At 50.8% G+C, this 24121-nt stretch overlaps 8 protein-coding genes across 8 annotated transcripts; 4 read left to right on the forward strand and 4 right to left on the reverse strand.

Annotated features, from left to right (window-relative positions):
- Positions 1-182: 182 nt before the first annotated feature.
- On the reverse strand, positions 183-2862 carry dus3 (tRNA dihydrouridine synthase DUS3). The gene is made up of 3 exons (XM_025622119.1): positions 2410-2862; positions 382-2346; positions 183-325 (listed from the first exon to the last, which is right to left on the reverse strand). The coding sequence occupies exons 1-3, from the start codon at positions 2613-2615 to the stop codon at positions 241-243; spliced, it is 2256 nt and encodes a 751-aa protein (XP_025485072.1). The 5' UTR covers positions 2616-2862; the 3' UTR covers positions 183-240.
- Positions 2863-3654: 792 nt separating this feature from the next.
- Positions 3655-4194, forward strand: BO87DRAFT_3252 (uncharacterized protein). The gene has a single exon (XM_025620097.1). It carries the CDS (start codon positions 3768-3770, stop codon positions 4086-4088), a length of 321 nt encoding a protein of 106 aa, XP_025485073.1. The 5' UTR covers positions 3655-3767; the 3' UTR covers positions 4089-4194.
- Positions 4195-7258: 3064 nt separating this feature from the next.
- Positions 7259-9432, forward strand: BO87DRAFT_296454 (zinc-coordinating transcription factor SFP1; the record flags this gene model as incomplete). The annotated part of the gene is made up of 3 exons (XM_025618989.1): positions 7259-7911; positions 8002-9064; positions 9118-9432. 3 exons carry the CDS (start codon positions 7259-7261, stop codon positions 9430-9432), a joined length of 2031 nt encoding a protein of 676 aa, XP_025485074.1.
- A 1316-nt stretch (positions 9433-10748) lies between these two features.
- BO87DRAFT_371780 (transcription initiation factor IIA large subunit) lies at positions 10749-13181 on the reverse strand. The gene is made up of 4 exons (XM_025622120.1): positions 12999-13181; positions 12744-12845; positions 11288-12384; positions 10749-11233 (listed from the first exon to the last, which is right to left on the reverse strand). Exons 1-4 carry the CDS (start codon positions 13014-13016, stop codon positions 11194-11196), a joined length of 1257 nt encoding a protein of 418 aa, XP_025485075.1. The 5' UTR covers positions 13017-13181; the 3' UTR covers positions 10749-11193.
- A 1658-nt stretch (positions 13182-14839) lies between these two features.
- Positions 14840-17536, forward strand: BO87DRAFT_411590 (uncharacterized protein). Its single transcript, XM_025626448.1, has 5 exons — positions 14840-15173; positions 15231-15304; positions 15425-15489; positions 15540-16207; positions 16262-17536. Exons 1-5 carry the CDS (start codon positions 14881-14883, stop codon positions 17382-17384), a joined length of 2223 nt encoding a protein of 740 aa, XP_025485076.1. The 5' UTR covers positions 14840-14880; the 3' UTR covers positions 17385-17536.
- On the reverse strand, positions 17478-19877 carry BO87DRAFT_371783 (WD40 repeat domain-containing protein). Its single transcript, XM_025622121.1, has one exon. The coding sequence runs from the start codon at positions 19674-19676 to the stop codon at positions 17715-17717; it is 1962 nt and encodes a 653-aa protein (XP_025485077.1). The 5' UTR covers positions 19677-19877; the 3' UTR covers positions 17478-17714.
- A 501-nt stretch (positions 19878-20378) lies between these two features.
- Positions 20379-22644, forward strand: BO87DRAFT_296914 (Kelch motif domain protein; the record flags this gene model as incomplete). The annotated part of the gene is made up of 3 exons (XM_025619006.1): positions 20379-20592; positions 20664-20750; positions 20828-22644. The coding sequence occupies 3 exons, from the start codon at positions 20379-20381 to the stop codon at positions 22642-22644; spliced, it is 2118 nt and encodes a 705-aa protein (XP_025485078.1).
- A 350-nt stretch (positions 22645-22994) lies between these two features.
- On the reverse strand, positions 22995-23880 carry BO87DRAFT_454440 (putative DNA repair protein Dds20/Mei5; the record flags this gene model as incomplete). The annotated part of the gene is made up of 2 exons (XM_025628560.1): positions 22995-23117; positions 23200-23880. The coding sequence occupies 2 exons, from the start codon at positions 23878-23880 to the stop codon at positions 22995-22997; spliced, it is 804 nt and encodes a 267-aa protein (XP_025485079.1).
- Positions 23881-24121: the final 241 nt, after the last annotated feature.

The raw sequence follows: 24121 nt of genomic DNA on the forward strand, positions 1-24121 counted from the left end.
GTTAGGCAGTTCAGGAGATGAGGTGGTCTTTTTGCAGTTTCTGGTGAGAGGAAGACGTCATTACCGCCCGGAGCTGTGATCGTGCACGTGACTCTGTCGGCCGCGGCTCAGCCTGCCGTCTACGTCATAGCAGCAGGGTTTATCTAAAGTATGTATCTAATTCTGTTTGACTGCACATGATTGCTAGCTGTGGTATGTTCATCATCTATATGCGTTAATCCTAATCTAGAAAGCATGTGCTTAACCCTCCGCTTCGTCATACGAGTTGGACTTGTGCTTGGGCTCGAACTTGAAGTCCTTATGAGCCGGTCCGAGGAACATCTCCCTAGAAGGTTGTTAGAATAAGTCCGAAGATTGAACTTGTTAGAGGAAGATACTTACGAGATCTTGAGCCAATCCTTGTAGTTGGCACTGGCCAGCAGTGTCTCAAGCTCATTCCGGCCTCTGAAAGCCGGGGGCCGGTCGTTGATGTAGGGGGGAAGATGCTCGAGCAACCCGATGGGTACATAGCGACGAGTGAAGCTCAGCCATTCCATCAAGAAGCGTCTAGTCGTACCGACACCGTGCTCATCGGATCCCCATGCCTCCAGACCATACTTACAGAACTTCTCAATCATTGCCAAACGTTCCGTAGCGGACTTGTCAAGGTACTGGCCCGCCTGGATTTCCTCGAAGAGCCAAGGCTTGATCAGAGGACCACGACCAAGCATAACAGCATCAACACCAGCATTGTTGATGTGGGTATCATAGTCAACATGAGAGTAGCAGTCACCGTTGCCCAGGAAGTAAACCTTGCCACCGTTTGGCTGGGTCCGGGCATCAGGCTCCCGGATGGTATCCGTCACCGCGTCAGTCTTCTCGTTCAAGCGCTTGATCAAGGCGGCACATTCGGAGATGTATTCCCAATCAGCTTGTCTGGTGTAACGCTGCTGTCTGCTACGACCGTGAAGAGTAATAGCTGCTGCACCTGCGGCGCCGTCGTGATGAAGCAGACTAGTTTCATAGCCTCCAAGCAGCAAACGCTCCGTCAGTTTCAAGGCGTTCGGATTGTTGTCCTTCGTTCCCATACGGATCTTGACAGTGATAGGAATCTGATCCGAAACAGTGTTCATACCACGAATGATCTTCTCGAGCTTCGACGGGTGCTCCAAAAGAGCAGAGCCAGCACCGTCCTTGAAGACGAGGTCAATAGGGCAGCCACAGTTCAGATCGATGACACGCAGGTTGGGAGTAACTTTAGCCAGTGCCTCTGTAGCCTTGAAGGCTTGCCAGGGCTTGTTTGCTGCAATTTGAGCACCAAACTTCATGTCCTTGGAATTATCATAGCCCTGCACGATGTCTGCCCCGGGCAGCATCGTGGGAGGGAGCATCTCCGACTCATGGGCTCGCATTAAAGCCCATTCCGACTTGTTACCCTGGATCAAGGGCAAGCTCATTGCCATCTCAGAATAGGTGAATTGTGCGCCAAGCTCAACGCAAAGTCTTCGGAAAGGCATGTTGCCCTGGGTAGTCAAAGGCGCCAGTGCCGGTGTCTCGGGTCCGAAGTACAGTCGGCGCTTCTCCGATGGCATGAATGGCGGCTCAACGTAGAGAGCTCGGTTTTCCTCCTTTTCCTCCTTCTTCTCGGCATCCTTGTTCTCGGCATCCTTAGTCTCGGTATCCTTGGTCTCTGCATCCTTCTCTCCATCCTTGGTCTCAGCTCCTACAGGCGCAGCACGATGGCGCTTGTGGAGCTCCCTCTCAATGGTTCTAGATGTGTTTTCCAACCAATTGCTGTACGGTCCAGCTCTCGGGAAATCCATTTTTCTCCTTGCCAAAGCGATCTTATCCTCCATCGAAGCAACATTGACCGCCCCGTCCTCTCCAGCAAACGGAACAAGCCGCTGAACCTTCTTCTTGCGCTCTTCATCCTCAATAAGAACCAACTCTTTCCTCCCATCGGCCGTCTCGCGCTCCTCCGAGTGTGAACCGACGAAGCGACATTTCCAGCCCACGAAACACTTTCCGTTGATATCCCAGACAGGACATACGCCATTGAACGTCGTAAGGTCTTCCCGTTTGTGCTCCTTCAAGTATTTCCGCAGGTCATGCTCATACCGACACTTCTCACCAAAAGTGCACTCGGCAGGAGAGAACTCAGGCCTGAAGTTCACACTAGAACACAATCCCTTCGCATCCTCGGATCGACCGAACGTGCGGTTCGTATTCTGACCAGTCTTCTTCTTCTTGTTCTTCTTCCCGTTCTGCTCATCGGCGCGTCCATCGTGGTGCGCAGCTTCGGCGGCATCGTCTGCATTATCATCGGGATTTCTCTGGCCTCTTGTGGGTTGTTGGTCGAGAATGAACCTAGCAGGGAAAGTCAGTTAGGATGGAGCGCGCGCATCGCATACAATTTTGGTCACCACATACTCAGGCTTGATAGGAGCAACGCCCTTCATGCGCGGGGCGGGCGCATCAGCCGTTTGCCCATTAGAATCCGCCAAATTATCGAGTCTGGCCTTCTTCGAGGGTGGCTCCTGGGCCTGGTCTGCAGCGGCATCGCCATTCTCAGGCTCACGCTTGGGCGCATTAACCTCCGGAGCGGGCAGCTGTTCCTGAGCGGTTGTTGGCTCCATTGTGAACAGTCGCTTTCCTCGAAAAAAGATATAAAAAAAATGACCTTATTTAATCACCAAAAGAGCTGAACTGCGCAATGCGACAATTGGGCTAGAATCAGTGCGTCGTGTAATCCAGACCCTTTCCGAATTCGAAAAGATGCCGGTCGGTCCTCGAGAATCTCCGCAATCAATCAATCTAATGCGGGCAAAAATTTCGAGGGGTGCAGTTTGTAATGTTTGCATTGACAGTGGCGTTGGCGGCAGTTCCAGCGTGGCGGGACGGAGGGCGGTCAAGGCGTTGCTTAGTAGATAGTAGTGGCGGTGCGGACCTGCTGTGTTCTGAACTTCTGACAGTCAATCCCTGAGGTGCTGTTACGATGGGCGGTATACGCAGTAAAACGGAAGCGATCCTTTGCCGTCGCCTTACCGGGCAACCTCCTTCCCCCCCATCCATTACAAACGTCGAACAGACTAGCGTAATCTTACTTTACATACTGAACAAGAGCCCCACCGAAGTTGAACCTAGTCTTGCAATGCTTACATTTTCTGGGTTTCTAGAAGAACTCAAACGACCCGGTTGATGGAGGGGGGGGTAGATCAATGCTGAGAAGTCAGCCACCTGTCTGTCGTTAACTTACTAGCTAACTAACTTATTAAGTAGTTAGCAAAAGCCGTTTGGTCTCGCGTCGAGCACACCCACAATCACGGTTCCAATCAAGGCATAGTCTCCGTTCTATGCTGTCGCTCCGCCCATCGCTGAGATCGATCGTTACTCGTCGAATGTTACGACGACTGTGGGATACGCAATCCACCACAGTGGCAAGGATCATCCATACATACATACTGCTGAGGACAAAAATCACCATGCTACAAAGTATTGAAGACAGAATACTACATCCGAGATATATCCGACTAGCAACCATCAAACACCCGCCCTCAGTCATCACGTTCACTAGTACTACATACAGTACTTATTATCGCTGCACCCCCTCTCCTTCTTAAACTTCAGTAACTATCCAGAAAGTCAATTCCATCTTGGCAAGAAGGCCACAGGACTACGAATACGCCTCTAGCATTGGGCGATTTCGAAACGATGGCGAAGATCTCCTGCGCCCCTCACTTTTAGTCACTCTGCTTAGCGCCTTGTACCTGCTGATCTGATATGTCCTGATGAGGATTAACTACCCTCCCCCCATGCATCATGTTACATGTACATTGACTTTCGTATGTCGTGTAAGCCTAACTCTACGGAATGGAGTCGGGGGGGGGGAAGGAAACGTCGGAATGCACCTGCTTATTTACTCAAGTAGTAGTTTAGTGCATAGTTACTGTATATGGTTGGCTGTTTATGGCCTTGACCAATTTCTGAGTGCTATTTACGTGTGCTGTATACTGGTTTCGCTCCCCCCCCCCTTTTTTCGTATGTGGATGGGTGGATATTATGCGTATAGGCTGCTGCAGTATAATCTGCATGAGGCAGGTACAGGTTGAAGGGGTTGTGGTTCGTTAATTGTTGTAAGGTGGATAGATCATGGTATCCACATCAAGGGACAAAAAGCACATGTGGCATTCCAGGAACCGTGGACTTGGAAATGCAAGGGTGGCAAATTGGTTCTATTTATTGCTGAACAATACGTACTTTCTTATATATATTGGTCTTTCTGGGATTGTATGACTCTTGTAAGCTTACGCAACTGTACGACATCGATGCGTAGACTATTTGAAGATATTGATTCAGCTCCGGGGTTGTTTGGTAGGCATCATGTGCTGTGAGTAGTACCATGTATGTAAGGGAGTACTACTAATTCATGTACATAATCTACCATGTATGGGATCCGTCACTTGTGTTCCCCAGTCATCCCAGAATGCAGGTGCCTGATTAGAGTAGCGGCTGTAAGGCGACTACTGCGTGCTGTAGGAATGCTCAGTAATCAGAGTGCGGCTGGCAGCAATACTCCGAAAAGCGGTATATACTTTATAGCGTACACGCGCAGTCCTCGGGGGAATACCTGGTGGATACAAGCGCCTCACTTGACTCGAATTAGGTTCGGTAAAACGCAGCCGAGGTATTCGAGGGTTGAGACATGGATGAAATAAACGGATGGCGCTTGACAGGGGTAGGGGACCAGTAGAGCCGGGGCATCGGTTCAGCTTGCCCAGATGAGTATGAGATTGCAGAACATACAACCATCCATGTCGTCTGTAACCTGAAGCTGCGTAGTTGATATTGGCTTGGTTAGTTCTATCAATCCAACAGCAGAGTCAGTTCATCAATGTTGCATGGTCAGCACTTGCGCCCGAAAAGGCAAGTCACTCAACCGATAATGCGGTGAAAGACGGAAAGTAGCCGCTAACCATTAGAAATGCTTCTTCAGTGCTTCTAGTGTTGGAGCCAAGAACACACCTCCAGGATATGCCCTAGACTAATTGCATGATTGAGAATGAATGAGAATTCATCCTCCCCGATTTTCGTGGCGATCGGCACCCGGAGGAAAAGGGGCTTGGTCCCATTCCTGCGATCTCTCACGTCCCAGCCAATACCAGGCGATCTGGTCTATCAGCAGACCATGCTGAGCGGGAGAACGGTGTGTATGTTACTACTGCTAGGCCATTTTAGCGCCCAAGTCGTGAGGGCTTGCTCTTCGATACACCGATTTATCAGTACTTTCGTTCAAGAAACGCCCATACAGACCGCCCATTTGCCTCGTTCGCTTACAAGTGAGGCTGCTATGATATTGATGTCATTGATATATGGCCAGTGCTGAAAAGGAGCGATAAGTGGCCGTGCTTCGTGCTTATCGTAATATCGGTTCTAACTCCGCCATACTAGAGATCGGGGCTTACTGAAGAGGGTATCGCGGAGTATAACGTTAGACGGAGGTCCTGGAATGTCCGATGCGAATGATAAGGAAGGTAGCCAATGTTAACCACCAGCCAGGTCACCCAATAGCACCATAGGAAAGTGTTGTAGCCCCTGATACTAAACGCGCGCTGAAATATGCAGTGACTTGCACCTGGACCTCCATTTTCCGGGTCACTTCCACCACAGGAGTTCCTGAATATCAAGACCCCGGGTTGAGTACTGAATTTCGGGTTCTGTGGGGGTTGCGTTGGTGAGTGTGTCTAACCGACGCACCTGGCTTGGTGTGGCATGACAAGCTTTGGACCCTTTCTGACACCGCCGGAATGAATGATCCAGGTTCTAGGACCGGTTCATCGGATAACTTCAGGGTGTGATGGTACTATCATAGGCTACGAGTCCCCGGAGGGATCTCGACCAGGATATAGCGCGCATGTGAACCACGGGTAGGTAGCGTGCTTGCTGGGGGTAGTACGAGACATTCAAGGCTCCGAGAGGAGTCTCAGTGTTGCACAAGCATATTGTTTTCTGGAAGGGTCGAGTCATTAACTACTTCTTCTGAAGAGCGGATGAGCCCGAAATCGAGTAAAACATATCCGCACGGACAGACGAGATGAGACGACAGTGGGATTGGTGGATGGATGGATGGATGTTGCAAGAACAACGCAGATGAATGAGCTGGTTGAACTTGCTAGTAATTAGTAGTTGTATAGTAGGTAGGTAGCACCACCACCAAAAGTAGGTCCAGCTCCGTAATAATACAGAGACCGGAAAATGGAGCGGGGACCAATCCCCGGTAATACAGTTTCATACAAACAGACGATACAAGGGTGACGCCCCTCTGGATCTCCTGCAGCAGTTAGCTACACACCAGTCCACCGCCGTCATCATCATCGACTTTTCGAAGAAGCGCTAGTGACTCGACTAGACTGCAAGCGGTGTCAAGTGCATTGCTACTAAAGGGGGCTCCACCTGCTAGAAGCCGAAGGGAACCAGAAGCTGTTTGCTGGCCACTGGAGTCAGTGGTCGAAACCTCCCATGGATCCTCCGCCATCCTCATACGTAATAGTAAGTCGCAAGAAGATTCGTCGTTGGGCACTGGGCAGATGCTGGGCAGCTCTGATTGCCTGGAAATAGTTATGGGTGGCCCCAGCCAGACCATGACTAAGGCTGTTCTTACCCAATCCAGATTAGTGCGGCCATTGTCCGGGATGTACCGTAATTTAGGTCATGGACGGACTTGACCAGATTGAGTTGTAATAAAACGGTAATGTTTGAGAAGTCAACCCTTTCCTAGTAATAGTAAGTACGTAGTAGTGAAGGCGTGGTGCCGTGAATTGCCCCCTCCCTCTCTCCGCCGGCAAGAAACCCAAGACAGGTCCGGTCACTGTCTAGTCATTATTACCTGGTGGTCCTTTCCGGTCGTTGCTTGCTTGCCGCCAGTTGCTGGGCTTCCTGACTTCGCTGCTTGTCGGTGAAATTGGACTTGTTGTTCCTCGTGTGTGCGTGTGTGTTGCCCACACCCTTCCCCCCCCATTCAACTCAATTTCCCCATCTTTACACCATCATCATCATCTTCTCATCATCCTCATCTACTTCTATTACCATCATCTTCTTTTTCTGCATCTCAGAATTTGTTTTCTTCCCTTCTGGTGATCGAATCGATCAGTAATATCGTTACGTCCCGCCACCTTTCCCGAATCCGTCACAAGTTCCGCAGCCAAAGCGGGACAACATCCGAGGGTGGTGGACACTCCTTGTGTGATCCCGCCCAAAACCGCCGTCGTGGAATCGTTCCTTCATGCTCGGGTCGTCAGAAGCGACGCATAGTCCTCCTCCTCCCTCACTTCATTACTCTCCCTCTGTCGGGGACCTCGATTGCGCCTCTACCAGGGACTCGACCCCCGTCACCACTCCCCTCGGGTTTGGCGTACCGTTGCGCAGACCGGATAGGGAAAAGCTACTCTCGGATTCCTCGTGGACTCGAAATTCACTCGACGTCGGCGGCGACACGTCCTCACCGTACTTTGACAACCAGCAACTACACCCTCACTTCGATTCAGATCTCGACTTCCCTCTCTTTCCTTCCTCCCCCATACAAACCAACACCATGACCGGTGCAGCCGCTCCGATCGACATCGCCACCCGCCAGAGTTCCGTTTCTCCTCCCGGACAGCAGGCGTCGAACCTGACGTCTGCTCTGCAGAGAGCGGGTAATGGAGAACGGACAGGCAGTTTATCCCATGCGAACGGTGTTGGTCTCAGCGTCTTCAAGGCCCCCCCTCCTCGCAAGGACTCCATCGGTGCAGCTACGGCACAATGGGGCAACGGAACGAAGCCCATCTCAATGTCCGGCTCCAACCGCGATAAACCCCGCCGTGAGTCTTTGGCAGGAAGCTTAGTTGGTGGGATGAGCTGGGGTGGCGTGTCTGTTGGCAGTTGGATTCGCGATGAGTGAGTGTCCATGTCGTTATGGGAACCTCTACGATTTCCCGTGATCGCGCGAGTGCTTTGGCCACTGGAAGCTGACGATGAATCATCTAGTATAATCATGACCGGCACATCTCCGTTCACTTTTCAGTCACCGTCATTTCATTCATCCTCATATTTACCCAAGCTGGAAGCGAACTTTATGCGCGACTTCAATTGCTGTGGGGTGACTCTTCCGACGCTTCACGATCTTTTGCAGCACTATGAGGAAGCTCACGCCACCAAGTCACCTCAGCAGGGCCACCGCCCCAGTCAAGGCGATAGTAGAGCGGCCCTGGCTGCGGTGGCGATGGCGCAGCAGCAACAAGGCCAGCAAAACAATAACCAGGGCCGTGGATTGCAGCCAGATAGGACTCTGGACTTGCAGCGGAAAATGAGTCAGCTTCCACACACTCAGCAGCATTCGGATATGGATACCATCGATGACATGGAACTTGATGAGCCAATGGGTGATCACGATGCCGCCACTGCACAGCTGTTCGCGCCTCAGTCGCGTGATGGAGGCCAAGGAGGTTTTGGCAGTACCAACCAAAGGGTTCCGCATCTGAATTTGTCGATGCTTCCAGGACACCAAGGGTTCAAAGGCTCTCAGCCCGGTACTCCCGTTGCCTCTGGGCGCCCTCTGTCGCTGCAGAACAACCCAACGGTTTCTTCCGTTAATACACCTACTTTGATGGCGAACCCTCTACAGAACTCACAGTTCCGGACCACACCAGACTCCTCTGCCCCCGGGACGCCGGCAGAACTGGATGACAGCATGCTTGGTGGTTTCGGAGACCTGGCTATGCAAAACCCGATGATGCAGGGTCAGTCTCAGTTTGGAAGGTTCGCCGGAAACAACAACGATATGGTAGACTTGTGTATCGACGAACCAGCCAAACGACTGTTTAGTCCCACTGGCGGAATCAATACCCCCAATGCTCACTTTAAGCTCAGTGGAGCACAGTATGGCCCTAACAGTGAAATTGCTCGACGAATCCGAGAGCAACAGTTGTTGGCGGGTGTTCCTGATACCACTGCTCTCCTTCCCAACGAGGAACCCAAGCCTTTCCGGTGCCCAGTCATTGGCTGCGAGAAAGCGTATAAGAACCAAAATGGTCTGAAATATCACAAAGCTGTAAGTTCTTTTTCCAAGCCAAACCATCCTTAGCTTGTCTAATCATTCCCTAGCATGGCCACAACAATCAGCAACTTCACGACAACGCAGACGGCACCTTTTCTATCGTCAACCCCGAGACATCAACGCCATATCCTGGAACACTTGGTATGGAGAAGGAGAAGCCCTACCGCTGCGAGGTCTGTGGCAAGCGTTACAAGAACTTGAACGGTCTCAAATACCACAAGTCGCACTCGCCGCCCTGCAATCCTGATTTCCAGCTTGCTGCAGGCAGGAATTTGGCTTTTGGTGGAGGCGTCATGCAAGGGCAGAACATCAACGTTGCTGGGGCTGGCCTACCTGGCATCGGTGAAGAGGGTCTTTTATAAGTTCCCCATATCACGAACGACATGCAATCCAATTTTACGCATCATTATTCCCACACTAATTCGACACGACGATCTCTGACGGCCTCGTCGCGCGGAATACGATTTAATGACAGGTTTGGTGGCTTGGAGTTAATGGTATGAACGTCATGTCAATCGCGGTTTGGGACGACCGTGCTTTGGTCTGGTAATTAATCAGTCCTTTTTTAAAGACTTTGAAGAAGTTCTTCCACGACTTAACAGCCGATAGACGTATCGGCGTGGATTCTCTGGATTCTTTTGCTTGCTCCTGGCATTTGCTTAGCTTTGACGGTTATGTGTATTCGGGATCAAAACAGAAAGTTGGGTATTTCATTTGTCGACTTCCATTGTCACGTCTCCAATCCTGGGCTCCTTCGCCATCCGCGGTGCCGAATTACTTAATCAGAACCTTCAAAGGCGTGTCATGCCCTGCAGAAAAACTTGGAGTACGGTTACGATGGGACGACTTTGGGTTTGAAAAAAGAACGAAAAGCAATTTAGCGCAATGGTTTCTACTGGATATGCAAAGTTGGAGCAACGCGGTGGTTGTCGTTCTTTGCCTTTTCTTTGGCATAATGAGGTTTTCGCTGCTTGGAGACAAGGGAAGACCATGAAAAAAAAAGTAACTACTGGTGGTACTCTGGCGTCAATCAGTTCTGTAGATAATGTTTTTTCTTTTTCTTTTTCAGACCGGCTTCTGGCTCCTACACTGCGTTTTTGTGTTTCTATTTCCTTTTATCTTTGCTGATCATTTCTTCCTCCCGTTTTTGCGTCTCTTGTTCTTATTTGCCTGTGGTGTTGTTGGAGAAACATGGGACTTTCGAACTGACTGGCTGAGTCGCTGATAGATACTATTCCTCGCTATGTTCTTGTTGCTTTGAGTGTTTTGCCTGTTTGCTCCTTTGAGATTCCCGTTTCGATTGTTGAAGGTTTGACGTAATGTTGTTTGCTTTGCGGAAAAAGGGCTCCTTTTCTTTTCTTAAACAAAAAAAGTCTGAACATGAATCAATTTCACTCCATATTATCATTACCTCTCGGGTATACTTGCTTGATAGTCGACTAATAGGTTAGCTAACTAGTTACTGGTTTCGATTATGAATGTCATGTAATTAATTCTTGATCTGGGTGCTACGCTGGTGTAATTGAGTGATCTTTGGGACGTTGATTTACTTGGGACGTAGTTCCTATCTCACTTGGATGTACGTGATCGATTACTTTTACTTGTTGATAGCATAGGGTGGTCCTTGGCCACTTAATAGGCTGCTCTTTATCAAGATAAGTGTGATGTTCAGAATATAGAAGAAAACAATCTGTTTCATTCATTTCAGATATGTTACTCTAGTACAGCTTGAACTTGAAAAGGAACCGCCGTCCACCTCATAAGCGCCACATACATCCAATGTGGGGAAGAAGCAAAGAGTATGAGGAAAGTAAATAAAAAAAAAGTGTTAATCAAGGACAAAAAGGGAAAAAAAGAAACAGAAATCCCGGTGTTGTTTGTTTACTTCGTGAAAATCAAATCGTCATTTGAGGCAAATTTCCGCTTGCACCGACCATCCAGACATAGTTGGAAGAAGAAAAAGGAACCAGATATGGGTTTCGTTGCTCATAGGATCCTGAGTCAGATCTGGGGTTTTTACATGCTGAGTATAAACGAGGCCAGTAGAACATAGAAAGAGGTATGGAGAATGGAATACACGTTCTAGGAGTTATCCGGAGTAAATGGATGATGCTTACGCACATCTACCACTCGAATTCTCCTTGACCTTTGTGGAAGACGTACCTGTTCACTTGTTAGCAGGAGGTTAAGTGGAATGAGTGATATTGATGTACTTACTCCTTGCCACCAGTGGTCAGGATACCATCTTTGAGGGTGCACTTCCACTTGTTCTTCACACGTTGAACCTTGTCATAGGTGCAAAGCATGACCTGGCCTACGGCATCTTCAGCATCATGATCCTCAGCAACAAGGTCGTCAGGGTCGTCAAGATCAGAATTGATGGCATCCTCATCATCCTCATCCCTTTCATCATCACCACCTGGGCCGTCGAATTGAGCACCGAGGACCTTGGGTGGATGAGATGAGGAACCAGCAACTGCTGACACATCAGCTGGCTCTGCTTGGGTAGCCACCAGCCCACGAGTCGATGTCTTCGATGAGTAGTCATGCTCGTCGAGAGGCAGCATCAGACCACCACCTTCTAACTGTAGCATCTGTTGTCTGAGATGGTCACGAAGAAGACGATCACCTTCTCCTCCCTGGCGTTCGGCAGCTTCCCGCCTCCGTGCAACCTCAGCCTTCCATGCAGACAAGGCATCATCACCGGCACCGTCCGTTTGAGTATTGCCGACAGGGGGTTGAGACACAGGGGGGTACCCCGGTTCTTGCTTGATCTGTGGAGCCTGCCCGTTGGGTACATGCTGCATAGGTTGGGGGCGCGGCTGGCCAGGTATGGCCATGGCTGCTTGGGCCTGTGACTGTGCTTGCAGCTGACTGACTGAGTTAGCGGCTGCAGCTCCGTAACGCTGACGAAGCATATTGGCAGCTCGTTCTTGAGCAGACTGTGGGTTGGAGGAGTTTGGCATCATCATATTATTCATCGGCATCATCCCAGGCTGACCGTTGACGCCAGGTTCGGTCTTGATGTGAGGTTGTTGTTGTTGACCCATGGCATTGGGGCCGGCCCCAACCGGAGCAGGAGCCTGGAGCGGAGGTGCCGTAGCGGGAACAGACTGAGGGATGGGTTGCTGTTGAGGAGGGGGAGGAGGAACATGATGCTGTGGCTGAGGGGGTGGACCAGGCCGAGGAGCATTTGACGGCACAGTTGCGGTGGGAGGGAGGATATTTTGTGTCTGAGGGGGAGCGGCTTGCGGCGGCGGCGGATCCCAAGGGAAGTGAGCGACACCCAATGAGGAGAGCTTCTTCTGCCAGCTCTGGGAACGAAGGTTAGCATACGGAGGTTTGAGTTAACGGGAGAAATTGAATGGAGCAAGGAGTCAGAAGGGCCAAGTGGTAGGTATAAAAAGGACTGAGACCGAAAGGTGAAGGGGATACGGGCAGCGAATGACGATGCTGAAGCGGCTTGGCAGGCCGACTAGGGCGGGTAAAAGCGGCGCGGTATAAAAAGAGACTCAAAAGCAGGCGATGCCCCCAGGCGGCCGCCCTTCCCGCACCTCTCGGACCCCGCTTGGGGCGTCTCCCCCTGGGGCTCATCACCCCAAACATCACGACTTCTTTTGACCTCAAAAGAATATCTCCAACAAAGGAAAATGGTTCTTGATGGAGTACTAACCTTGCGCAAATCTAACAGTGTTTGCTGGTCCACACCACTTTCCTCGAAGTCCACCTGGGAGCCATCACAGACCTCCTGGATGACACGATCGAACACCGTGCCCTAGGGATAACTGGTATGAGCCAACATCTCACATGGTTATGATATGGGGTTAGAGCGGGGGAATGGAGAACTTCGAAGGGAGTATTAAGCCACAATCCAGGCTCATCGAAGTCTCCAGCTCTGATAAGGTTTGTTTTTTTAAGATGCACTCACCACCTGCTGGTTCGACATGATCGCTGTTGGGATCAGACAAGGACGAGAAGACGCTTTGTCAAGCCAGGTGAAGGAAATTAATGAAGTTTGGGTCAAATAAATTTGCTCTGTCTTCTAAGAAAATAGAAAAAAGAACGGGGTGCCTATTAACACGCGAGAGCTCGACGTGAATGGGGGTTGTCGGGCTTATCACAGGTAAAGCCTCGCCGTCGCAGCGGTCGCTTGCCACGGGCGAATGCGACAGTTGAGTCTCCACAACCACTACTTCCGACCACCCTCGAACTTGCACTGCTTCTGTAGATGATCTTTCTTACTTCAAGAACTCAATATTCAGAGTCTCAGCGTGTGACGAGCCGTAGAATGCCGGGTGAATGCCGGAAGGGAGTTGAAAGCAAGGCAGGCGTGCCGGAGGGATGTGGTTGAGGTGAAAGTCGCTCTCTCCGGGCGAAATCCGCCTTCCTCCCGCCTGCTTAGTCACCACCACCGCTAGTCCCTAGTGGGAGGTCCGGGGGATCTGCCCCGGCGCGACGCAAGAGCTGTTTCTTTGACTTTTTGACTTTTGAGATCTCCAGTAATCGCGGGCTCAGCCTTTCCTCGCCACTCTTTCACTTTTCCCTTGGTTGCCAAGTATTGTCGTTTAAACCTCAGAATTCTCTACCATCTGTCAGCCGCGTGGTTGTGCGATGAGTCAACGTTCTTGGTTTCTGTCCAGCTCATGCAGGCCTCATGGCATTTTAATTTCGTCTTAATCAATCCGACTTAAGCACTGTGGAGCACAACACAACAAGGAGAAAACCATACCCAGGCTTCTCCTTGTTTGATAGTAAGGTATTCAAATAAGATTTTATTCGCTCTCACAATTCAGTGGCTGACAAGCCATTAAATAGTTTCTGGGGCTCTTTAAATGACTTTGTGAAGCGTCTCTTCAAGTCGGACAATCCCATATGAGAACGGACTCTGCCACAGAGCAAAGTATATAAGTCATGCTTTTATTTCTTTGCGTTAGGGCCTCGGGTGCTACCGTCTGACTTTTATGAGCCTCAGGACTTCATATAACCCCAGTAATAATATACTATTGCAGAGTACATTCCGCTCCAAGTCCAAGGGTCTCTTTAATTGGAAATTGACAAACCAAAACTGAGCTTGGATGCAGCGTATCAATATCAGAATATCACTTTATGTTTCTGCTGCTCCACAACTGATATTCGCCGGAAACTCATGGTTAACTCGCCAAAAGAGGTAGCAGTCACGAAACAGACGAAATGGGTCAAATCGATTGTTGGTGCCAACTAGTATCCCAATGGATGTCAGCACGCGTACAGAAGATATAATTGACAAACTAACCCCATGCTCTAGAAACCGTTATACCTCCGTTGAAAGTACTTGAATTGTAGTGAGGCGTGCTAATCTATTAGCTTGAAAGAATTGACCCTGTCAGCCATTATGACTTACAACTACCATATAGTCTACTCGTAGTACTGTAGTCCCTAATTAACTTGGATGTACAGGCCCATCTCTCTAACTAGGAGCAATCTTATTTTTTGGTCACTAAGAAGACACGCGAGGATTGTAACGTACACGAGCAGAAGGCAAACAGATGAGCGACAGAGCAAAATATAGTCAGATATATACAGAGCCTGCATCCTCGTGGTCTTCTGTTCCATTTAGTCTAGATGAATTGGAAAGCTGTAGATTCTGAGTCCCTATCAGGCAACCAGTTAGGGTTCTCCCCCAAACCTGCCCGGCGGAGCTTACCCGATCTCGGCAAGGCGCGGGTGGAGTTTTGACAGCCGAACCTTGACCGTTCGTCTTCTCCACTTCATATTGTTCTCCAGCCATCTAGATTGCTATAGCATTAACCTAATGTTGCCGGCGATAAGATATGAAACGGAAAAATGACGCCGTACCGGAGGCCATGGTGCAACGATGGTCTCGACCGCCCCTCTCCTGCCGCTTTTGTCGAGCGAAGAAGCTGCGCTGTGATCGTACCCAACCTTGTTCCAATTGCGTTCTGAGAAAGGTACCTTGCGAGTATACAGGTCAGGGTCCATCGGATAGTTCGGACGAACTGCGGGGAGCTCATCTATCTGGCAATCAGCCCACTGCTGCGACGGTCTCCACACAACAGCCTGCACCAACTATACCACCCACCTATAGCCAGACTACAACTGCTGCGTGAGTGGGCTCCAGAATCTGGGAGTGTCATTGTAATTCTCACTGATAATTGGAAAGAGATACGAATGATATCTTAAGTCGGGTCGCAAGGCTAGAAGAGGCAGTCTTTGATCGACTTCAAATTCCTTGGGGTGAGTTACAACTAGGGGGTTAGAACCATCGTTACGGGCCTGGGATCGTCCCGGTTATTCACCAGAGATGACACTCAACCTGGCTGGTTATTCAAGGACCTCAATCTAATGCAGATCTAGATCCGCCTGGTAAAGCTACTGGTGCCCAGGGGGGCAACGCAAACCAGGGCTTGGTCACAAGTGGTGTATGTATTTCCTACAAACTCTTGCTTTCGCAAGCTGAAACATTCCTTAGGCACGAGGCTCGAGCAACGGATGTGTCACTCCGCTTACATTATTACCCCTATCTTCAATACAAAGACGCATTGCTGATCTCTATGACTGCATGCGAGATACGAAGAGCATGTCCAGGTGTCTTCCCCCATGGACCCAGGCTCGCCAACTATTAGACCACTTCAACGTAGTCATTCAGCCAACATTCGGAGTCTTCCATATTCCGACCATAAGAGAACTATTAGATGAGACATACAGGGGTATACTCGAGGGCGAGGAACCAAGTCCCACTATCTTGGTCCTGTTCTTCAGCATCTTCGCTGGGGCTGTTCTGGTTGCAACCCCAGAACTTCTGCGGTTGCTCAGCGCAACAGAGGCAGAAGCCAAAGCAGCCTTCACCACAAACGCGCGTTTAGCTCTCTGTATAATTGACAACCCGATCGAACCAATACCGCCATCGACAACTGCTCTTGGAGCCATTAGTGCCTTGTCGCGCGTTCTCTTCCATGCGGATTGGTATTCCCACAAAGCCCAAACACTCAGGATCGACGCAATATGCATGGCCCGATCGATGCAAATCCATCTGCTAGACACAGCTCAGAAGCAAGACGAAAGAAAGCGTTCTGGATACAATGCCATCGAGGTCGAGGTACAGAGACGAGCATGGTGGCACCTCGTCTCCTCTGACTGGTAACATTCACCTTCCCCACTTCATAACCTTCTCAATGCCACTAACAACCACAGGATCACCGCATTCTCGCAAAGCCCACAAGAAGGCACCTACCTCATCCACCCAAATCAAATGAAAGTAAACCATCCCAGCAACATCGACGACGAATCCTTAACCCCCACAGGACTAGCATATAGCTTTCCCCTCTCAGTCCCAACCTCCATGTCTGTATTCATCTCCAGAATCCACTACGCAGAACTATGCCGTGAAATTATCGACACCCTAGGAACGACACTTCTCGAATCCTCCCAACCCGACTACGAGACCCTCCTCGATATCGACCGTAAATTCCACACCTTCGTCCAGTCCCTTCCAACCTTCCTCCAAAACGACCCCGCCAGCATCCAAAAAAGCCAAGAGATAACCCAACAACGACCCTACCTCGCCTGGCAACGAACCGTCGCCCATCTAAGCTTCCACGTCCGCCTCTGCCGCCTTCATCGCTCCTACCACCGTGAAGGCCTGACGAACCCCAAATACGCCTACTCTCGTTTGACCTGCATCCGCTCCGCCCAAACGGTCCTGGACCTCCGCCGCTCCCTAAAAGACACAGGCGTTCTCGCCGGCTTCAACCTCTCCGATTACAGCCTTGTCATGAACCACGTTTTCTTCGCCGCCATGGTCCTGGCCACGGACGTCTCTATGAAGCCTACCGCTCCGGGCGCAGATACCCGCAAGCAGGAAGTGTTGGATGTTATCCATGTACTGGAGAAATCGCAGAATGAGTCGGCGTCGCTTACGGAAGCTATTCGGAAGAATACGCAGACGTTGCTGTCTATTCTTCAGGAATCTCAGAGGGAAGTGCCGCAACAGGCAAGGTCGCCTGTGAGAAACGACAGTATTACCGTGGCTTCAGGATCGGGTGGGACCATGTCGAGCGCTGCTCCGTCACAGTCCCGGCCTGTCGGGGTGGATGAGAACATGACAAATGCGGCGGCCAGCGGACATCTTCCTTTGACGGATAGCATGCCGGGCTCTGGTCATGAAGACGAGGACCCAATGTGGAGCGGAGCAAGGAGGAATAGCTGGGGTCAGCTGTGGTCTGATCTCTTCAATGTGGCGCCGGAAATGGATGGCCTGCAGTGGGATCTGTTGTTGAATGATTTTGACTTGCCCTTCCAGTCGGAATTTTTCTGAAGGACTAGCCGCATAGCCCTGGTTGACTATGTGCTGGCCAGCTTCTATCCCTTCTAAGACGCAGGAGCGAAAAGACGAGCAGTTATGAGTATGCGACTTTCTATACAAGAATCCTGACAGCTATTATACGGTCAAACCTAGATACAAACGCCAATTACCAATAACACCCCTTTTCCATCCCATGAATCCGGATATGTGCCCCCAATGTACTGAACACCGATAGAACCAATGATATCTAGACAAAACCGGTCTACGATACCGAACCCGAAATATAGTCATCGAAGAAGAAAAAATAACAAGATGAGAAGAAATTGCAGATGACCAACCAGTTTACCGAATGGTCATGGATTTGGTCATCTGAGCCTTGCTACCAACACCACCCTCCCGAGAGGCCGCAGCGCTGGTTCCAGGCTTGCGCTCGAAGATCTTCCAGAACTTCAGACTCTCGTCAGCGGCTGCGGTGGCCAGGAGTTGACCATCTGGGCTAAGGCAGCTGTGCAGCACACGAGTCTCGTGGGCAGGAATCTCGACGTTCCGGACCAGAGTGGGATAACTCCAGATGCTCAGCGAGTTGTCGGGGAATCCACTCGAGCTGACAATCTCGCGGTAGTGGTTGCTCCATCTCAAGCTGGTGACCTGGGAGCCGGTGTCGATGCTGTTCGTACGAGCACCAGTAGTAGTGTTCCAGAAGTGGATGTGACGGTCATAAGAACCTCCACCGGTGGCAAGTAGGTTCAACTGCCAGGGGCACCAACTGAGGGCCTTAACGGCAGCGCGGTGGTTGGTCTTGGTGAACTTGGGCGCGCTGAGAGAGCGAGCATCCCAGATATTAACCAGATTATCGTTACCACCGGTGGCGAGTTGAGCACCATCGGGTCTCCACTCCAGACCACAGACTTCAGAGGTGTGCGAGACCAGCTCGGCAACCTTGTGCTGTGCGATGCGAACATCGTGGTTGAATACCAGACCACTGCGGGCACCGGTAGACAATGTGTGCTTCGACCAGCCCATGACACCTACACGCGAGTCATGTCCAAACATACTGCGCAGCTTGGTTCCTTCCTCGACATCCCAGATTTGGACTTCACCAGTTCCGAGACCGACACCGACATAGGCGCCATCACCACTCCACTTTACACTGCTCACGTAGGTGTCAGGTGCAGTCTCCAGCAGGCAGCTGACCGACCCTGAGTCGGCAGACCACACGTAAACATTGCGCTCCAGGCCAATTGCAACCTGGTTGCCAGAACTCCAATCCAGCAGATTGAGGTAGTAATCGTCGAGGAGACCAGGGGCGTCCAGGACACGCTCAGGAGCGGTTTGGACACGTCGGCGGAACTGAGCGGACTGAGATTTGGCAGGCTTGAGAGGGCGGTTGTACTGAGCGCGCAGATCAATGGGCTTGGAAGACTCTGGGGGTGGCGGCTTGAAGGCCAGGATACGAGTGTTCAGATTGACACCACAGGCATCTGCCAAAGATGACTCGTACGCAACAGCATCCGGTGCTGGCTTGGTGTATGAGGTCGTTCCCTCGTTATCCTCGAGTCCAAGGCTTTCCAGAGCTGCGGTGATGTCTTCATCTGTTCCGCGGCCACCAATGTCGAAAGCACTCGCTGCATTGGCAAGGACGGAGGATCCATCGCTGCTACTGGTCTTTGGTCGTTGGCTTTCCTCTGGCTTGGCTGTACCAGCAGTCACAAGTCCCTCACTGGCAGTACGGTTCGGGATGAATCTGTCACCTGCGTTGTGGGGAATGCGAACGGTTGTCTTTCCTGACCTCGTAGTTCGAGTGGTGATCTCCTTCCTAGGTGCTTCCTTCCTCGACACCTCCTTCTTGATTGCCTCCTTCTTCGGCGGTTCTTTCCTGGCCACTTCCTTGGTCACCTCCTTCCTCACGACCTCTTTCCGCAGGCGCTCTTTGGTAGGAGTCTGTGATGAAGGACCAGTGCCAGTTAAGGCCCATTCTGATACACCCAGCTCAAGGTGTCTAGGAGACTTGCGCGTGCGAGCACGGGCGATGTTGGACTTGGGGGATTCGCGGTAGTTGCGGGCTGTCCTCGAGACAGACTTGGCGAAGTATGAAGAGAGGTTACCACCATAGACAGACTTTCCATGCTCCTTGCCCGATTCTTGAGCACCACAGGGAGGTGTGAATGGGGAGGAGTGGTTTGACGTCACACTTCCTGCGCGAGTGCGTGGTGAAGGCGTAAGGGGCATGCGGCCACCAGCCGTCTTAGTGGAGAAGATCCCATGGTGAGTCTTCACGGGAGTCGAAACTGTAGGTGTAGCCATGCTGATATATATTTACTTTTCGAGAGATAGGGGAGGGTATCGAGAGAGAAGTGCCTTCAAGGTCCGTTTGCAGGGCCAATCCTAGTCACGCTGGCTTGGTCACAGGACGAAGAAGACCTAACTGCGATACAGTAGTATTGAATGCAGGCAGGGAATACCAATCCCACGCAATATGGTATGCAATTAGTAGCAGATAAATGGCAAAGAACAAGGAAGATGATGAAGAGGAGGAAGAGGAGGGGACGGGGGTGAAGAAGGAAAAGGGAGTAAATAAAGGATATAGTTCTGCTCACCCATGGCAACGCCGGTTACTGGAGGTACGGCTGCCCTAGTCCCGTTTAGGTTAGATTGCCACCTGACATGCGGCTCTTCCCTTTTCGGCGACGATCGGCTTGGCGCTTGCCGTTTCTCCCCTTTTCATTTTCCTTTTTTTTCTCTTGCCGCTGACAAGAGACGTGGGGTCACTGCGATCAGCATCAGTATGTGAGGAGAGTGTGTGTTACTACTGATTTATCTTTTGATTCACCATCTTTGCCCTTCGGTTATCCTCCTTTTCTGACCCCCTGGGCCCGTCTTTACTGTCGGACCCTAATGGCGCGGCTATCCTCCACTACCGCCAGGAATAGTAACGCTTCGTCGCCCCTTTCGCCGTTCCACGCTGACCCACCGCGTTGGACCGGGTCGTCCAGGACTCCTAACCCGATGACTTCCCTCTCCTCCACCCTTCAGAGACCGGCGTTCACATTCCTCATGCCACCTAGTCCCAGTGATGGTCGCCGTAGTGGCGCGGATTACCGCCCAAGCATCCGCAAGGCACAAGGCCATGTGCCAGCCTGCCTGGTCAATGCTTCGGTGACGTATTGCAATAATGACCAGATCTACGCTTTCGGCGGCTTTGATCAGTACACGGATGAAGGTGCATATACTTATTTCTCACACTGTTCATCGTTCAAGTCTAATACTAATGCTTCTTACTTGCTAAAATAGTTTACAACCACGTCTTGCGTCTGAATCTCAATACTCTTCGGTGGGAACTGGTTGATAACTATGGTGACATTCCCGGTGTCCGCATGGGTTAGTTTCCCCACATTTTTGAATACTTACGATAAGGAAACGCAAATCGTACTAATTCAGACTCTCAATCGTTGTAGGTCATACGGCTACCCTCTACCAAGGTGACAAGTTGATTGTGTTTGGTGGAGAAAATGAACACCGCGACCATCTATCTGACGTTGTCATCCTGGACATCTCAACCTCTACCTGGACTCAGCCGGAAATCCATGGACCGATCCCCCGAGGAAGGGCTCGCCATGCTGCCGTCATCCACGATGAGAAGCTTTTCATCATGGGAGGAGTAACCGGAGAGAACAATGTGATCCTCGACGACTTGTCGTATCTGGACCTGAAAACCTGGACCTGGTCTCGCACCTGGAGATTCACGGCTCGTTTCGACCACATCGCCTGGGTTTGGGGCGGCCGCCTCTGGATCTTTGGAGGTCTCGATCCTGACATGGAACGTACAACGGATATCTGGTGGCTGGATCTCAAAGGCATTCCGTCTCTTGGAACGGCAACTTCACAAGGTACCGTGGATTCCCCAGCGCCAACCAGCAGGATTACTTATAGTCCAGACGCTATCTTTAGTAGCCCCCCGCAGCAGCTTTCGGGCCGGTCCGGCAGCTATGCAGCGAATTCCGGGAGTGTTCAAGTTCGCAATGGCAATCGTCGGAAACCGATCGCTCCGGGCGCCATTTCTTGTCTTCGGTTCAAGTCCGGCCCTCACGTTCCTGCACTGTTCTCTGGCACTCACTTCCAGGCCTATGCATCTGGGGTGCTCCTGGATCTGATTACTCCGTCCGAGACAGTGCGTACCTATGAGTGCAACCTGTCATCACTGGATCTGGACGCTTTACGTTGGCAGCGGTTGGCTGACGGGCAGGAAATCTTCAAGCCGGGCTTTAGATGGCATTATTGCACTGTGAACGCTGACGGTACCAAAGCGTGGCTTCTTGGTAGTAGCCTCGACACCGGTGCCACTCCCGGAAATAGTGATGAGAATAACATGAGCGAGGTACTCTGCATTGACCTTGAGAGATACGGCTTGCTGGGAAACGAGCCGTCTGCCTTTTCGCCCAGTCAAAGCCGAACGTCGCTTTCCGAACCAACAGGGATGGGCTCTTTGTCCGGTTTAGGAGCAGATCTTTCGGCAGCGTTTGATCAATCACCAGAGTCCGGTAGCGGTGCAGACTTTATCATTACCGCTAATTCAGACGATCAGGTTGAGTCGGACGATGAGGGGGACACCCCCACTTCACAATCAGAGCCAGCCTTCCTCTCCCCCAACACACCTACTTCGCCTCCGATTCATGTGCACCGGATCATTCTGCAGCTGCGATGGCCCCACTTCAAAAGGCTTTATTCGGCTCAAATGGCTGAATACCATGCAAACAGGATGCACATCCCCGAGCCGTACTCGGTTGTGCGTGCGTTTATCTACTATCTGTATACAGATAGCATCGCCGGTCATTTGGAGTTTTGTTCCGATATCATCGACGTTGCGGGAATGCTCGTCATGGCGAATATGTACGACATGCCTAAGTTGCGTTTACTTTGCGTCAATCGCCTCAGCCGCGAATTGGATGTAGAGAACGCTGCAATCATCTGGGAGCGTGCAGGGCGCACGAACGAAGAGTGGCTGATGCGTCGTGCCGCTCAATTCTGCCTTGCCAATTGGGGACGTGTTGTTCGGACCGATGGCTTCAAGTCTCTAAGCCGGCAGAGTTTGATTGATCTGTGCGAGGTAGTCGACACTGAGGGTCGTATTATTGCCGGGCCCGAGCTGGAGATGGCTGGAGCTTTCGGAGAAAATAAGGATTCGAAGCCTTCCCAATTGGCCCTGAGCGGTGCTATTGCTGACAATATGGAGGACATTGATGGTGATGATATTGATGGCATGGATATCATCTAATGTTGAGGAAGACTGTCTGGATAGAGCTTCCTTTCTTTTCTTTGTTCATTTTGTGTTATGAACTTTTCTACAGAGCAGTTACGATACGGGATGGCGTGAAACAGGCTGAGAAAATATGTATGGGCCAGGATGGTATTTTGAGTTAGGAGTTTGCAAATTGCGGTTACAATAGGGAGTATTTGCAGTATAGCGTTAGCATAAATTGATCACATGCTTGTTTTATTCACATTATAGCTGGCTTTTCAGCATCGGCCTAGCAAGTAGACTGCTCTCCCAGATACATAGACATACAGCAATCACATCAATAGTATCTCCACCACATCCACATCAATACAATTGACCCAGTAGAATCACATCCACCTCTGCCCCTCCCCATCAAACCCGATAACCTTGAAATCAATCCCCATCGTCTTCAACATCATCCCGATCGTGAACTCTTCCTCTTCCTCCTCTTCCTCATCTTCTTCCTCATCCTACCACACAGATTAAATCAGCACATATCCAATCCACAACACACCAGCCAAGCATAAAAGAAAAAGGATAGTTAAGACAAACCATCTCCTTCCCCCCACCCTTCTTCTCATGATCATGGCCATTATCATCTCCCCACCACCCACCACCACTACTCCTACTCATCTCCATCCCCTTCCACCCCCTCACACCCCCCATCCTCACTACCCTCTCCCTCGCGCCCTCAAACACCTCCTCCGCAACCCTTTGCCCCACACCCCTCCACTTGACAATTAACGTCTCTAGTTCCTCATCGCGGTGGGATTCCTCGATGCGCTGCGCCTGAGTAACTGTTTCTAGTTCGGTGCGGAGAGAGAGGAGTCGGGATTGGAGGTGGCGGTGGGTGGTGCGGAGGGTGGAGAGGGTGGGGTCTTCTTCTTTTTGCTTCTGTTCTCTCTTTTCTTTGGGGGTAGGGGTATTTTTGGGGGTGGGTTTGGGGATTGGGGTCGTGAAAGATGAGGGGTTGGGTTTGGGGGTGGCGGGTGTTGATGTGTGGGATTGTATTTGGGGTCGTGTGGTTGTTGGGTCTTCGGAGGATGAAGAGGGCGCGTTTGTGGTGGTTGTGGTGGTGGTGGTATCTGGGGCTGATGCTGATGCTGGTTCTGGGGCTGGTCTGCGCAGAGGCGATTTGAATGGTTTGGTGAGCGTTGATGAGGGTGATGATTTGGTGCTCGTGTTTAGACGGCGGCGTTTGGGGTTGGGGGTTGGTGTTTGGTTTGGGTTCATTGTGTGTGTCTTTCTGATAGTCTGGTTTTTTGGGTTCAAGAGGTTCAATGGCTGAGCGAGGTATTGGTATGCAATTGGGATGGATTGTGGGGATGGTGTAAGTATATTGGAAGAAGTATGAAATGGAAAAGTAAATATGCTTATCGATAAGACAGTCAGCTGATAAGATAGATAACGACTCAGTCAATTCTCTACATACTCCGTCGATGGTAACTAGGAAGGTATCATTCGTGTACTTAAG

The sequence above is a fragment of the Aspergillus neoniger genome (assembly GCF_003184625.1).
Source record: "Aspergillus neoniger CBS 115656 unplaced genomic scaffold BO87scaffold_1, whole genome shotgun sequence".
Classification (NCBI taxonomy): Eukaryota; Fungi; Ascomycota; class Eurotiomycetes; order Eurotiales; family Aspergillaceae; genus Aspergillus; species Aspergillus neoniger.

Bases quoted from the DNA above. Each gene is read 5' to 3' on its own strand.
- dus3 (XM_025622119.1), bottom strand. From the start codon at position 2,615: ATGGAGCCAACAACCGCTCAGGAACAGCTGCCCGCTCCGGAGGTTAAT. The intron at 2,347-2,409 runs GTATGTGGTGAC...TTTCCCTGCTAG, and splicing joins GTTGCTCCTATCAAGCCTGA to GTTCATTCTCGACCAACAAC. The intron at 326-381 runs GTAAGTATCTTC...ACAACCTTCTAG, and splicing joins AAGGATTGGCTCAAGATCTC to GGAGATGTTCCTCGGACCGG.
- BO87DRAFT_3252 (XM_025620097.1), top strand. From the start codon at position 3,768: ATGAGGATTAACTACCCTCCCCCCATGCATCATGTTACATGTACATTG.
- BO87DRAFT_371780 (XM_025622120.1), bottom strand. The intron at 12,385-12,743 runs GTTAGTACTCCA...CTTCGTTCCCAG, and splicing joins CACTGTTAGATTTGCGCAAG to AGCTGGCAGAAGAAGCTCTC. The intron at 11,234-11,287 runs GTAAGTACATCA...ACAAGTGAACAG, and splicing joins CTGACCACTGGTGGCAAGGA to GTACGTCTTCCACAAAGGTC.
- BO87DRAFT_411590 (XM_025626448.1), top strand. From the start codon at position 14,881: ATGAAACGGAAAAATGACGCCGTACCGGAGGCCATGGTGCAACGATGG. The intron at 15,174-15,230 runs GTGAGTGGGCTC...ATAATTGGAAAG, and splicing joins AGCCAGACTACAACTGCTGC to AGATACGAATGATATCTTAA. The intron at 15,490-15,539 runs GTATGTATTTCC...AACATTCCTTAG, and splicing joins AGGGCTTGGTCACAAGTGGT to GCACGAGGCTCGAGCAACGG.
- BO87DRAFT_371783 (XM_025622121.1), bottom strand. From the start codon at position 19,676: ATGGCTACACCTACAGTTTCGACTCCCGTGAAGACTCACCATGGGATC.